This window comes from Rhynchophorus ferrugineus, unplaced genomic scaffold, assembly GCF_030347505.1.
Source record: "Rhynchophorus ferrugineus isolate W39M unplaced genomic scaffold, kcgeb_rfMv2 rfM4, whole genome shotgun sequence".
In the NCBI taxonomy this organism is placed as follows: Eukaryota; Metazoa; Arthropoda; class Insecta; order Coleoptera; family Curculionidae; genus Rhynchophorus; species Rhynchophorus ferrugineus.
Window position 1 is genome coordinate 10,240,613 of NW_027472583.1, and position 16,355 is coordinate 10,256,967.

The window sequence follows — 16,355 nt, forward strand, 5'->3', positions numbered from 1 at the left end:
TTGTATGACGAACTATTTTCCTTTCCTTTCCTTTCCTCTCCGATTTTATGAAGTTCATGACGTTTAAAGGCTTTGTTATGGGTCTTCAATCTTGGAATTATCGAAAATATGTCCTAGTTTATTTAATATTTTTCTAAATTGCGCTTAAATTGAATTTTGGTCTATATGTAGGCAATGTTTATATGTCTTTAGAGCTTTCTCAATTTCCGTTGATGTGTCGTATTGGTATTTGTAGAAGCTGTGCGTAAATTGAATTCGTCTGTAGTTATTAGGTGTACTATTATTGACAGGAATAATTCATTTTCCTTTGCTTACTGTAACTCTAATCACATTACTAGAAGTTGAGGCATGTGGACAAGGGTATGGTTTCGGAGCGTCTGGTCGGAGAAAAAACAATAATTTTTTTTTGCAATAACCAGGAAAAATATTGATATTTTACAAAAGATATATCGATCTTTTCAAGAAAAAATAAAAATATTGATATATCGGCCCAAAAAATATCGACATTTGAAAATTAGCGATATTTTTAATAAACCTTTAAAATTACCAATTGTAAATTACCATTATGTGACCGTTATTTATTGAAGTAATATAAACATATAAAAATACAAATGATAAAACGGATGGGAGCACTGTTACCTGGTGACGAGGCTTGGGCAGTCGATGGTGGCACGTCTAAACCAAACGATGGTCGGGTACTGAATTATTAGAAATACCTTTCAATAACATTGCCAGCTATTCGTTATCGGGTTCTAGTTGGCGCTGCTGGCACCCCGCCCGTGTTCAACATCTGGGATTAGATTTCTGGGTATTTTGTAGACCGTTATTCCACGATGTAAAATTCGACATGCCTCAAGGTCGCTACAATTCTATATAACAACAAGGCTTTATAGCCATGAATATTCCAGCTTTGGTATTAACTGTTAAGCTGTCTGAAGGCTGTTTGAGAAAAGCGAGCATAATTTTCTTGCTTATCAAGTCTTGCAATTCATCAATTTCGTTTTTTTTGTTCTCCAGGTCGTTGCTTTCCATCGATATCAAAATCACCACCATTTAAATTTTTGAGACCAAAACCAACAATTGATATATGATGAAGCATCATCGCCATAAGCTTTTGAAAGTATTTGATGGTCTTTGGAAAATCTGTGCATGTGCAGTTCACGTATAATTAGATCGCACAAGCACCAATAACAATAAATAATATTATGATTTCATATAACAATAAAGCTACGTATCTTGGAATTAATCTTTATGCAAAACGTGGCTCGTATTGGAAGGAAAATGTATTGGTTAATTGGAAGAAAATCACAACTGTTAGTACATAATAAATTGCTTATACATTGAAACCTATATGGACATACAAAATTCAATTATGGGGATGTTCCACGAAAACTAATACAAATACAGTATAAGTTTTCCAGAACAAATACCTGATAATTATTGTAGGTACACTCAGATACTACAGCACTGATTACTTACAATGAGACTTCAGATACCAACTGTCACTCAGAAAATCAAGAGAATCGCAAGGAAATGTGAGGAGATATCATATAATACAACTCTTGAATACCACCAGAACAGGACACAGACTCAAAAGAATCAAACCATCTGATCTTGTGTAGTGTAGTGTAGTGAGGTGCATTTAATAGAAAATCAGCAGTGTTAATATATAAACGTTATTATTATTATTATTACGCTAGAGATTAAGATAGACCGATGTGTCCTCCTAGATGTATTTACGTTATTGTAAAGATACTCGTTGGTAGTCGGCAATTACTGGTAACAATTATTAATTATCCAAATAATTTTGAGCGTTCAATGGTTAGCATCTTTATAGACTGTATAGTAGAGAAATGTCAAAATTATCGAATTTAACAGTTAGGCTTTGTTGTTTAATAGTCGTTCACAAATATATATCGCTGATCAAAATACATATTTATTCCTAAAACGCAAAGCAGACGCAAGCATACCGATTTTTCGGAACAACCATGATTATGCCGTAGAGATGTCCACTTTTAAGATATATTGTTCTATATTAGATAATTTTAACATAATTAATTGACGACTGTTGATAATGAACTTGGTATAAAAAATTACTTAGATGTTAGATAAAAGATCATTTGTAATCATTAACCGTCTAATATTAAAATTCGATCGTGTCCCACCAGCACCATCTTCATTAAAATATCGTCGGTCCTATAGTGATTTCATCCCTTATCTTTTAATTTTCGACAAGTACTCGATGGCCGCCGTTCCGTGCCGCGGCTATTGCCAGCGCCCGCCCTTTGGGGCAGGCTCGGCGCCGACGTCGTCGGGCGTCCGCAGTGTGACGTCAGTGCTCGATAGGCGCAGCGTCGACAGCGCGATCTGGCGTCGGTCAGTAAGTCCGTGCCCGTCCTGCAGTGCGTTACGTCGTGTAGTATCGGGCGGATAGCTGTTCGGGCCACCTATGAGGATCTCCTGCATTTAACACCGTCTAAGTCCCCGGATTCTAACTCTATCGCCGATCGACCATCATGGGGGAGGTACGTTTTAACCGTCTCGGAGGTGACACAACTCCGTCCCTAGAGTTCCACCCCGTAGTGTTTTAGTTTAGTAGGATAGGCTTAAAAATCCCATCGATTCCCCAGTTACTTTGCCTTTGCAGTACAGTGCTTTTAGATCCGTACCGTTATTTTAACCCGATTTAATCATTTAATCACGTCCAATACACCATCAACTCCTATTCGTATCTAAACGAACCGATTTCCCTTGTAACTCAACAGAATAACATTCACATACAAATATACGTTAGGATTATATAAAAATTCTGCCGGGAAAAATCCATAACTATGGCAAATGCGCTCTCCGTTTCCCGCCTATGAAAAAATAACGTTTCTAGGTCATGCCTCGTCGAATTCTCGCCGATCGATTTCACTCCCCTCGCCCGATGGTCGTCTGTCGAGAACCCCATCTCGCAACCTAACCTAAATCAATTCGTTTCTATCGTATAATCCCGCGGTATATACGGGGTGTGGCTGGAATCGTTAAGATTTAACGCGAACCCGGCGCTAGATCGGGCGGATAAGCGCGGCGGGCCACTTTTTCGGCCGTTTCGTCCGTTTTTCTCGACCACCATCGAGAAATCCATACCCGCGGCAAATGCGCGATGGTGGAATCTTAATTTTTAGGTCATGTCTCTCCGGTTTAACATCGATTTTTTCGATTTTAATGCAAGCTTTGGTCGATGGTCGTCAGGCGTTCTCCACCGTCTTTGTTATTTTCGATGTTGCGGTTACAGATCTTTTATTTGGAGTTTATGAAGCCTGGAATCTTGTAAATTGTGAAAATGATATTTGTTTTAAGGCCGTGGTAAAAGATACCGGTGATTTTTGGGGCGGTTTGCTTTAATCTTTAATCTTGCTTCGTGACCTTTTAACCTTAAAGCTTTTAGACTCGTAATCAACTTCATGCCTAGTAAGATTTGATGAATTCCTTTCTGCTTATTTAAAGATGAACGTTTAGTTTCTCTGTGAAACTGTCAGTAATTCCTGCTAACTTTCATGAATTTAATCAGTGTTCAGAGTTTGTACTTCAGGAAGCCATTATTCACTATATTGATTTGTATCATAACTACTTTTTAAATACTTTTCTAAATTTATATGGGCGCGTGACCTTTTAACCTTAAGACATCAATAATTTCATGTGTCGTGAGATGTGTGAGATATTTGGTGATGATTTACTGCATGTGCTTCCTATTAACTGGAATTTGCGTTTCAAACCTGTTATGTGATACCATTTTTATTATCTTATTATTTCCTTGTGATCTTTTAACTTTTACTGTTTTTTTTGCGATGTTAATCTATATTAACTTTAATAAAAATATTATTTATGAGGCGTGTGTGCCATTCAGATATAAATATTTAATATTGTCTCTAATCTTTGGACACATCTCATACCCACCTCTATTAGATTGCTGATATTGAATGTTTGTTTACGTGATGACAGAATTATAGAAAACATACTTATTTTTTCTTAAATTGTATTCTTTTAGCGATGTTATGTATAAGTCTCAATGCCTTTGCTAGTATATATATACACTTGGCGAAGACTCTTGTATTTATCATCAATTAATTGGCGCTATGTCACATGATTAATGAGTTACTTGTCATATTCTGGTTTCGAAAAAGTGCACTACCGAGAAATATTTAGAACTTAAGAAATATTATTATTTATCACACAAACATTTTCGAAGATGTGGGGTCCAATAATTCCTCTAAACAGTGACCAGTTATGGATGCAGTTACATAATAATAGCAACATAATAACAATAAAATAAATAAAATAATATAAATAACTGAATTATTCAGTGTATACGGACATTATTCGTCGAACGTTCAAAATTGAATTTTGACATTCATTGCTTTTATTGTTTGGTTTGAATAAATTTGCTGCAGAAGCCCATCAAACACTCAAGGATATCTCAACTGTCGGTTTATGTTTCAAGGATTTGAAATGGACGACTTTGATGTATTAAGGATAAAGAACGCCTTGGAGAACCAGTAGAGTTCGAAAACAATAAATTGCAAGACGTATTGGACAAAAAAACAGCTCAAACTCTTAAAGAGCTTCAGTCACGAGTTAGTCTAAAGGAGCCATGTTTGTGGTGCATATCAGCAAGGTGTAATATATTACGAGCTGTTAAAATCGAAAGCGAATATCTATTGACGTCAATTGAACATATTGAACGACGTATTACAAGAATTGTAAAGGATACAATGTGGTGGTTCGAATAGGAAATTCCGCCGACAGACCAGACATAGATATTCACCAGACATAGCGCCTTCTGATTATCACTTGTTTAGATCGGTGTAGCATTCTTCATTTGCAGAGGAATTCGATATTTCTAACGTTGAAAAAGTGCAAAAATGGATCGATGATTGAAGAATCGCTGCCAAACCAACATCGTTCTTTCGGCATGATATCGCCATGTTGGTAGAAAGATGGAAAATTGTTATATAAAAAGATAGAACATATTTTTATTAACATATATTGTACCCATTTTTCTCAATTATTGCCATTTTAAAATGAAAAATGATCAGACTACATGATAGCACCGAACGCGAGCAGACACGATAGTGATGCAATATGACGGGACTATAAACACATTAAAACCTATTTAAATTGGGAATCCTATACTATTAGCGCTGTAATCATCAAATACTACATTAAATAGATAAAAGATGCGGAGAAAAAATTGATTAACTAAAGATGATAGTATAAAATGGTTTAAAACTAAACATTTTTTACAAGAAATACCCTTTAACAGTTCGTTATTATTTTTATGATGCCAATCTGATTTAACCTTCGGATTCAGTGACAATCTGATTGCTTTTTGAGGCTTTTAACCTGCGACTTTCCTAAATATGTTGAGCACTTTTCTTAAATTATGAACTTTATTAACCAACCGTCACATATTATGCTAGACGACTAACGAATTTCTTATAAACATACTACTTCTTTCCTAAAACGTTTCCTACTCTTAACTTAACCTAACTTCTTCATACAGAACTCAAACCTTTCAAACTAAAGAAGATAGAAATTGATAATCTGGATTTAACTTGACTTATAATAATACAGTGTTTTATAACCAAAGATGCATTCAACTAGAAAATCTATAGACATATTTCTATAGACTGCTTCTACTAGCTAAAACATGATGATCATTTTAAATATAATAAGGTTGTCTTCTCTCTTAATTCCTGTTTTTATATGTTTAATTTTATAAACTTTAACAATTCAACTACTATAATTTTAATTATCAAGTAATTAAACTTTTCTTATTATGCGTCACGTTTTCTAATCTTTAATAAAGTAATAGATTTTCAATTAAAACTTGAATCAACTGGGTATTTGTTGTTATCTTCTTGTTTTTTTTTAATTCATTATCGATTTATGTCACTACATTTGAATTATTTAGTATTTAAAAATATCATGTTTATTATTTCACGTACATAAAACGTTCAATACCACTCAACTAATTTAAATGACGTTACTTATCGATAAATAAATTGTATAACGTACAACGTGGATTAAATTTTAATTAATGACGTTAAGTACATCTCAATTAGCTTTTGAAATTGTTTATTATGATAACTTGGTTGCGAAATATATTACATATTACATACTTATATCAATACTAAAAATCAATACTTTTTTTAGTAGAAATTAACCTAAATATGCCATATGATATTGGGCATATTAGTTCTTGGAAATTATTCTTAACGTTTTCTTTTAGTGATAATGATGTTTTAACCGATCGATTTGCGAGGATAAATGAATAGTTACATGAAGACTTGTGAAACTTTTTCGGTGTTTACATAAATAATTGTAGAGTAGAATGTAAAAGATGTATAATGACCCTATCTCGATATTCTAGCTGAAGACATTTCATTAAATTGTCACTGACGCTGAAGGAAATATTTATCTAAGGTGATCAAAAAACCATACTCGATCAATATTCTGGCCATCAAAAGCGAACCCTACCTCGCACAAGCACAGTAGTACGTTTTAAATTAGGGGAAAACAGGTTACGTCAATTTATATCTATATTTTATACACATAAAAGGGTCTAATGAGTTTGAGTTCTTCCAAGAGGTTTGTCATGGTCAAATAATAAGAAAGATGAATAGTCAGAAATGTGCAATATTTATAATATTGAAATTTTAAAATAAAACTTTAAATGCAAAACATCCGAGAAAATGTTTTCACAGTTCACTATAATAGAAAATACATGTTTATAGTCTTTCGTACAGTCATTTTTATCACTTTTCTTTTTTTAATTGAACATCTTATTGAACACAAATATGTTTGCATTTTAGATCACTAGGTGTTTCTCTAAATATGTTATAATTTATCTTACAAATTGAGTGTAAACCTTATTTATTGAGGAGTATTCCAACGCAAATCCAATAATAGCACAATTGCCAGTTGGGAACTGTGAGAATCGTATTTATTGATATCAACTGACCTACTGAAATATTTTATGACGATAATTTTAAGATACAGATGCAAATGTATCTGACAGGACTGCCAAAATCTTAGTTTTACATAGTTTATAATAACTACAACAGAAAAGGCTTTAAATTATTGATATTATACATTTGATAATGAATCTTAAACTTTAAAAAAGTATATCCTGCTTTGTGGCAAAATTTCTTGTAATATTTGGGCAAATAAAATGCACATATTGTAATTTTAAAGTTTATTTTAACAATAGCCTTAGAAACTTATCGGCACATACAACTGTAATAGTTCATCAAATATTCTTAGAAATCGTTACAAGAAAAAATACAAGTTCATAATGTTTCGAGTAGTGATTTTTATCTGTGTTTTTTTGTCACTCTGGCAACATCTATTGGAACACAAATATTTTTTGCATATTAGGAGACTCCGTACTTTTCTAAATATTTTATAATTCATCTTGCAAATTTGATTGTAAACCTTATTTATTGAGGAGTATTCCAACGCCAACGTAATTTTATTTGCGATTTCAACACTTGTCCCGTAAGTGGTGGCGAGAGTGACGTGTATCTGCGGCTATTCCGCTGGTCTGCCCAAACCACAACACTTTCGAAAAAACATTTCGTTATGTTGATCGTTAACACAGTCGTAATTTATGATGTAATCGCCGGCTCTTTATGGTCCTCGTTAAGAATCGAGTGTAAATCGAATTACTTAATTTAAAGATATCACACGTACTCGTTCGCAGTTGGAAAGATCAAAAGGATCCAAATCAATCTAGTTATTTGATTTTTTTTTTCGGCTGTAATATCGATTGGATGCGAAGTTTAATACAGTGAATATTTTTAAATAATACTATTTAACATTACTTGTTTATTTTCGTTTAGTTTTTATCTATTTTTTTTAGTCTGTTTAAAATTGCAATTGTGCTAATTTATTCTTAAGTTTTTTTTGTTTAATGATTCTCAGTTTTTTACTTTAAAAGGACATATATTCAGAAAAAATAACACAATATATATTAATCAAAATATTTTCCATCATTTTCTGCAATTTTTTCCAATCCTTCTGACTGTATATTTTTTATTATTATTTATTATAGCAAATTAACACTAATAAACCATTTGTTTTTATCCTAAAGTACTTACTCTACGATAGACACTTTGGATTTTACATCTTTTTCACGGTTTTTAATGTGCACTATACTTAAACTTACTACTGTATTCTCTTTAATCTTCTAACTAGCCATCACTATATAGGAGCTAGGGACCTTAATGTTGGCGTGTTGATAGAGCCTCTGGGCATTGTCCTTGATAACATTACGAACAGTTTCAACCTTCACGTCAATTGTTATTACGAATGTACCATGGAACATCAACAACACCTTGCATTACCTTGTTTTGTTATCTTTGTATGACATTTCTATTGCTTTGGCTGGACAAGTCCCAGAGCTGAACATCGTTGGTTTCAAGACTTGTCGGTGAAGCAAAAGCTTATTGTTCAGCTAGAGTTCTTCACATTTTTTTTAAACGTGGCTTCCAATTGAGTTTAACCTGAACATTTTCAGTCAGCTCTTGTGATTGCCACTCTCCTTTTGGATCCTTTTAATTCCATGTTAACGTTTGAAGTCAGTTAATTCATTAACTGTTAAGTTGTCTTAAAGTTATTTGGTAGTTTGAGTTAGATTTTCGCCCAATAAGTCTTCCAATTTATTACTATTGAACTTTTTCGATATTTTAGGCCATTCCTTGTCATTGACATCGGAGCAGCATCACCATAAGTTTCTAAAAGTGTTTGATGGGTTTGATTGAATAATACTAAATTGACAATTGTTATTTCATATAAAATGTTAAAAACCATCGAATTTAGCATTTGTTTACATTGACTTCATATCCACACCAATATACATGTATCGGTGATCAAAATACATGCAAGCACCTAATAACAAGATTTAAATAAGATTTTTTAAATTTCTGTTTCTATAATAAAATTTATTGGTATTTAATTTTCTATGAACTGTTGCTATTTATTGTCACATACTGATGCATTATCATTTATCGTAGTATCACTGTTTTCTTAAAATATTTAGTGTGCTTTTTTTAGTTGATTTGATTTGTATGTTGGCACCTTTTTTAAAGGTTAATAAAGTGTGCATAGATCATATAGGCTTGTCAATCAAGATATTCAATAATGTGCTATTACTCATTTAATTAGTTAAATAAAAAAAAACGTAAAGTTATTTTTAAGTTTTTCCTCTTTTACCTAAATTTAGTATTTGGTTTCTTTTGGTTTGGTTTTACTCTTTTGATCTGTCTATTACATTTTTGACTTTTTTTATATAACATAATGTATAAGTTTTTTCGGAGATATTTTTGGTATTTACAAAACTATCCTATTCCTGTTTCAAAATATATTTTTATTGTTGCATTTTCATATGTATTTATTCATATTATATTATGTTTCACTTATATATATCTTAGTATATTTTATTTCGATTTTTGAATGGTGTGTTTAAGGTGTAAAACATTGAATTGAAATAGAGCTCATCCGAATGAATTACAGTTCAATATTTATGTAATATCTAATATCTATCTATGTAATTAAATTTCAACCATGTGGTAAGGCGTCAAAATTTTCGCCATAGCTTACTGAACAAAAACATCGAAAAACAACCTAAAAATATTCTTTATAAATCTACTTTATACCAAACATAAAATGTCGAGGAAGATAAAGCCATACAGTATATATTGTCTGTTAAATCATATGGCGGATCAAAAATAATTATAGTACTAACACTAACGTCCTGCCTAATACATATAAAAATATAGTTTGTTTTTCAATGAAAAAACCTTTGTTTACATCTATCAAATATTAACATGAGGAAGTTTCTATTTAATTATTCTATTCATATTTCGTGGTTTTATGTCTAAATGTGCAGCGCTAAGTAGGATGGAAGCCAGCGTGTTGTTTAAATAATACCCGAAACATTCGAATATCCTCTGACCGAGGATCAGGTTCTGTCTGGCCTTGCATTCTGATTTGATACTGTGCAATAGCGATTAGACGCACTTGATTTCACTCGTATCTCGAGGCATTTCTACGTATCGTACGTGGGTAATCTAAAGAAACACATCCGTTGATATTATGATATTATTTTTGCTGTTTTACTAGGGCTTTCAATAAGTTCTCGGAACGGAAACGAAAAAACTGATTTATAATTGTAAAAATAACTATACTATTACAATAGGCATGGTGTAGTATACCTTTTCGAACTATTTCATGTACAAGAAATCAAATATTATGGGATGGGATGTGGGATCAACACTTGTTGATGGCATGTATTTAATTACTAATTTTCTTTGTATCTTGCGAATATATGGTCGTTCAATAGTGAATAGCAGTGAGTCCAGTTAAAAGCCCGTTTTCTCCGGTCTGCTTGACAATCTTGTAGGAATATATGCTGTCGCCTCATGCGCACTTGTAAAAAAACATCGCATTAATTTTCCATATTATTCGGTGACTGAAAAATAATCAAGTTATTTGGGACTTACATAACAAACGAGGCCTAACCTCAAATTTTATCAACAATGTTATAAATATATAGTGTTAAAGCTAGTTAAAATAGTAGATACTTACACTAAAATGATTTTCACAGCAATAAATTCCTGATGTTCAAGCTAGGCCGGCTGCTTTGCGCTTTGCAATATTTAATAACATTTTTTGCCTTGGAGCGAAGGTACATAACTTCTTTGGTATTTTTACCTATTCATCAGTAAAAATTATATTATATAGGGAATCTCACACCATCGATGCATATTAAAATGTCTGATTATAACATAAAGTCATTAAAATAATGTATAAATAAATAAGATCTGTAACCATACGCCCAGTGCGACCAATCTACGTCACGTAATTTGGAGTGTTTTAGCGCGCATTTAAAATTACACTATTTCACACGTCATTTCGGTTTTTAATTTTTTTTCAGCAAATTTTTATTCCGGGTATATACGTAAAATTGACATAAAATAGTTTTTCAAAATTAGCCATCATGCCTATCTCCCTTGATTTCAGAATATATATTTACAGTTATGTTAAAATGCGAAAACGTTTTCAAGAAGGTCGTGCCTATAAAGGTCAAACTTTTGTCAGGTGGAGCCTAACAACAATTTAGTATTGGCAAGCAAAATAGTAAATAGTAAATTTAGTAAAAATGCTCTGCGTATCAACTTTAAAAGCCTTATAAACAATGAAGGAATATATTAATTAAATGATGAAATATTCAAATGGCGAGTTTTTTATTCTCGAACTTTTTAAATAACCTAGAAATTGCAATATTAAATGCAAAAACTACGTTTGGCTTTGATTCAAGAGTTCCTCATTCATTGCGTATACATTTTGTCTGAACATCGAACAGACTAGTGTGAATCTCGTGAAAAGTTCGTTAAACTAACACTGAAAAATATTATTTTCCCATATTATATTTTAAAAATCCTTGATGGTTAATGATATTTTACGATTTGCGACAATTTTCTTTAGTGATTCAAATGGAAACTTGAAAATACCAAATAGTATTCTTGGAGATGCGCCAGAAATTCTTTATTTTCGTCATTTTTAAAATTAAAAATTTCCCTGACATAGTGAAGTAAGTTTGAGGTTAATCAATCGATTATAAATAAACTAATGACGTACAGGTCAGATCTTGATTGATTAAGTATATTGAATATAAAAATTAAAATACACGGACAAGGAATGGTATCTAAGGATTAGTTTTTCTGGCATTGCTGTATTATATTTTCATATATTAGGTTTGTTCAATCAATTTTGCCTTACGATAAGGAAAACACAGCTATCATGAAAACGAGTAATCTGAGTTAATTGTTTTACCAGTTTAAAGGTAATTTACGAACAAAATTAATTGAACAAACTACTATATAATATACGTATAAAGGATATTATAAATTAGATGATTTTTTTACAAATTCCCTAGAAGATAATATACGTATAAAGGATATTATAAATTAGATGATTTTTTTACAAATTCCCTAGAAGATGTGTTTTATACGTTTTGTTTTACAGTTTTGTTTTTACAAGATTTTGTTTACATAAGATCCAATAAGCCGTATATGTATCATATATGATCCGTAAGCCGTAATATGGCGTATTTTATAAAATAATTTAAAATATTAATTGGGAAGATATATGAAACGAAAATTTAATGCCGTTCAAGTTATGTATTCTTGGCATTACTATTTTTATACTATAATTTTAAGACAAAAGCGTCCAATGTTTTATCAGAGCGAAAAAGACGAACAGTTGTATTTAGTAACGTTATATATTGTTCAGTTGTCCGTAAAAAATTAACAAATTAAAAATTAAACTTTCTTGAATAATTTTAAAAATCTTTAAAATGAAATATCCTTTATATTATATATATGTTAATGTTATGATTGTTAATTCGTTGTTCTTAGGATATATGTGAATGTTTATAAATATTACTGCTGCAGTTAAGGCAGTGAAATATGTTTCAGGAATCGTGGGAATAAATATTTACGTGTACTAATCATAATTAACTCATTTTATATACATCATTTTCTAGTATTCGCCAAGTTTTTGAAACATATTCAATTGAATGAAGGTAGTTGTGTTGTTTTTTGTTAAATGTCACAAGAAACATGAAATCGCTTTATTATTTGAGGCATGTTAAATGTTATTTTTTAGATATATTAATCAATAAAGTCTCCAGTCTAACTGATATTTTATTATAATGAAAATAAGTTTTTTTTATTAAACTATATAATTTTTTAAATAATTTTTGAATAACATTCCTCATATATTTTCTATGTTTATTATATTTTGTATAATTACATTTATCTTTTTAGTTCTTTCTCATGTTTCTGGTAAATATCACCATCTTTGAAGACCAACCCGGTAATTAAAAGCCTTTTTTGATTGCCGGGCTTCCATCAAATTTGGTGACGTTTTTTTCTTGAGAAGTATGTCATGTTTGTCTATTTCATTCGCATGGTGATGTTTGTGATCGTTTTAGACGCATTTCGCTTGTTTTTCCAGCATGGCCGCTCAGATTCATATCGTGGAGCTACCACTCCCAGCAGTTACGACGATAATAAGACAGCCGATGGTCAACCTAAGGTATTTTTGTTTCGTATTTTATTGACTACTGGTGGTGGGCTGCACTTATTATGTTTAAAACACATTTTAATTGAATATATATATTTTTAATAATGAAGATACAATCTAGCTTTTATATATCAGGTAAAGTTGTAGGTTATAATATAACAAATGAATTAATCTAATTTTTGTGATCACTTTTTGATATTTTTGGAAACAAGCAGAAGATATCAATCTCACTTTTGTTATCTTCATAATTGAACAGATTATTTTTTAATTTTTTTTTTCATGCTCTACTCACTATAATGTGGAACTTATTTCTCCATTCTTAAATAATATTCATGTTTTTTAAACATTTCCAATTCTTAAGACGATGAACAAGATTTATCGAGATAAGAGGTATAGTTGTCGTTGTTCTTATATATAGTTCATTATCATTTAAATGCTGGAACCAACAATAAAAGGAGAACATTGGTGGAGGAATAGATGTAGCGGGAATAATTAAATAACAGAACGAAAATAAAAAAGACGAGAGTGGAGATGCTGTATGAAATAAAACATAATTTATTCAAAATTCGAGTAGAAGAAAACGACATAGAAGAATATAAATAAAGACATAAAGAATAAGAGAAGAGAAGCACTAAACGGTTGGATGACGTAAAATTTGACTTACTGAAAATAGAAATAGGAAATTGAAACGAAATCAAGAAGTAGGTCAAATACAGGACGTAGAGTATGATAGTAAATAAAATGAGAATTGCAGGAGATTGCTCAATTTACAAGCCAAGTCTTGTAGGTTATTTTTCAGTGTATTATCACACATCGACAGTATTCACGATAATGACGGCGTACATATGGTAAAACATCATCGGTGAAGAATAATAATACTTGAAACCCTAAGTTAACTGAAAGACTGATGAACATTAAAAATGATTTTGTATGAGGAGTAATTGAGTTTATGTATGAAGAATCTCAGAAGAAGCCTATATGGATGAGGAATTATTCCGTTATGATTTGGGCGGCGTTATCGGGGTTCTCTCACTCACAAGCTTTTGATCGGGTTTGGTATTTGGGATTAATCTGTAAGATGAGCAAATTGTTACCGCGTAACTATCGTCAATTGCTGTCATACCTTATCTGTCATATCTCATATCTTTTCGGAAGAAAATGTAGAGTATCGCACGCATAGCGTTCTCGACATTTAAAACTATTTCGGCTGGAGTTCCACAAGGTAGCATCTTAGGACCCCTCCTATATCTGCTCTACACTGCTGACATTCCAACAACAAAAAAACACTACTTGGAACCTTTGCTGACAACACAATTATTATGGCAAATGACATATCTCTGTCTAGGGCAATAGAAAAAGTACAAGTGGCAGTCAACAAAATCTACAACTGGACGAAAGAATCTAAAATTCAACTTAAAAGCTCCAAATCTGTCCACGTTAATTTTGTATTGTGCCGAAATAATAAAAACTTAATTATATTACTCAATGGATGCTCGCTTCCTCAAGCAGAATCAGTTAAATATCTTGGAATCCATCTTGACGGTAGATTAAATTGGAAACATCACGTTAGACAAAAAGCAAAACACATTAGAACCAAAATAAAACAACTATACTGGTTAGTCGGAAGATACTCTCAACTTGATCTAAAGTCAAAGAGGTTGATCAATAAGACAATTATAAAGTCAATTTGGACCGATGGGGTGCAAATATGGGGTTGCACTAAACATTTAAATCAACTAGTCACACAACGTTGGCAAAACAAAGCTCTTCGATTGATTACCAATGTCTATCGCTACGTAACCAACGAAAAACTGCACGATGACCCGGAAATCAAATGTATTTGCGAAGTAATTCAAGATTTCGCCTTGAAACACGAAAGAAGATTACTAAATCATACTAACGTGGAAGCAATACAACTGCTGGACAGCGCATAGGATGTCAGGAGATTGAAGCAAACCAAACCATACGAACTTATATAAAGTGTATACCTTTAGTGTAAACTATAGCTATAAGTTGTTATAATTTTATAATTGAGGAATGCGTATTGATGTATTTTCTCGCACTCGTCTTGCTTGTGAATTAATCCAAGTACAAATGAAAAGTAATGATAAATTAATTTTTAATTAAGATTGTACTAAACATATCTAATAAAGATGTAATAAAATAATTCACATCACTGACTGGATTACCGCAAATGACTATCTCGACATTCTCAACGATTAAGTTCTTATTAAATAGCATATTGTTGCTAAACACTGTCATACTTCAAGATGTCGATTGCGGCGATACAAAAAGGTTCAGACTTGGTTTGAGTAGCATTAGAATCACCAAATATCTTCCCCGGTCAGCACAATTACCAGACCTTAACATATGTTGCTAAACCGTTATGGGGAGTTTTAGAACAGAGTGATGAGATTTCTATCTCGAACATCATTAAAGTAATTGGCGGATGTTTTGTTACAAGAATGGGGCAACATTTATTTGGAAACTGTTCAGACACTCTACAGATTCGTATTATTCGTTCCGTGAATTGCAGCTGTTTCAACGCCTTATTAATAAATTAACAGGTCAAGTGTTTGTATTATTTTGTTCATCCGCTGTCGATGGAGACTGAATCCAAGGATCTAGAAAGATCATTTCGAAAAGGTAACACCCCGTGATGGCTTGTTAATCCGATCATTCGTATCGTTGTTTGAAATCTTTATTTAATTCCAAGTCAATATCGACAAAATACAAATTAAAGAATCTGGTTTACTTTTTCACGCATCTATCAATGTTACCTTCTCAATATTTTCCTATTTTACCAATTGATCCGGTTTATTTACGTCCTAAAGTGGAAGCAACAAAATAAAAACGCATTATTATTAACAAGAACACCCCAAATAATTTTTTTTTGGGAACTTTTACCACAGTCTCTTTTAAATCCAAACTTAAGGAGTAATATTATATCATATAGGAATTTGCATAATTTTTTAAGCCAAATCATTTTTGATTAGATAAGAATGACTGCGGATCTTATCTTGACTATATATAAAACAACGCATAGCGATTATTTCCACTTTTGTCTATCGACGTTCGAAACCCACGGTTACTGAGCTAGCGGGCTCGTTTATTTCCTCGAGGTAGTCTTTATTTCAAAGGACTAATGGAGGTAACTAACTACTAACACACGTGCTTTTTCTCATTTCGTTTGACGCACTCTCCTCTTTATACATTGT

General features: G+C 32.0%; 1 protein-coding gene across 14 annotated transcripts in view; it reads left to right on the plus strand.

The window, feature by feature from the left end:
- Atpalpha (sodium/potassium-transporting ATPase subunit alpha) overlaps positions 1-16,355 on the plus strand; it is a 71,128-nt gene that overhangs the window by 34,906 nt on the left and 19,867 nt on the right. For 7 of the 14 annotated variants that reach the window (XM_076403053.1, XM_076403056.1, XM_076403054.1 and 4 more), the window contains exon 2: positions 13,069-13,149. The exons of 3 other annotated variants lie outside the window; for them this stretch is intronic. In XM_076403053.1, the coding sequence (XP_076259168.1) occupies positions 13,069-13,149 (81 nt within the window). Of the gene's footprint in view, positions 1-2,374; positions 2,526-13,068; positions 13,150-16,197; positions 16,289-16,355 lie in introns of those variants that run through there. 4 more of the 14 variants (XM_076403059.1, XM_076403064.1, XM_076403065.1 and 1 more) reach the window with 4 other exon arrangements.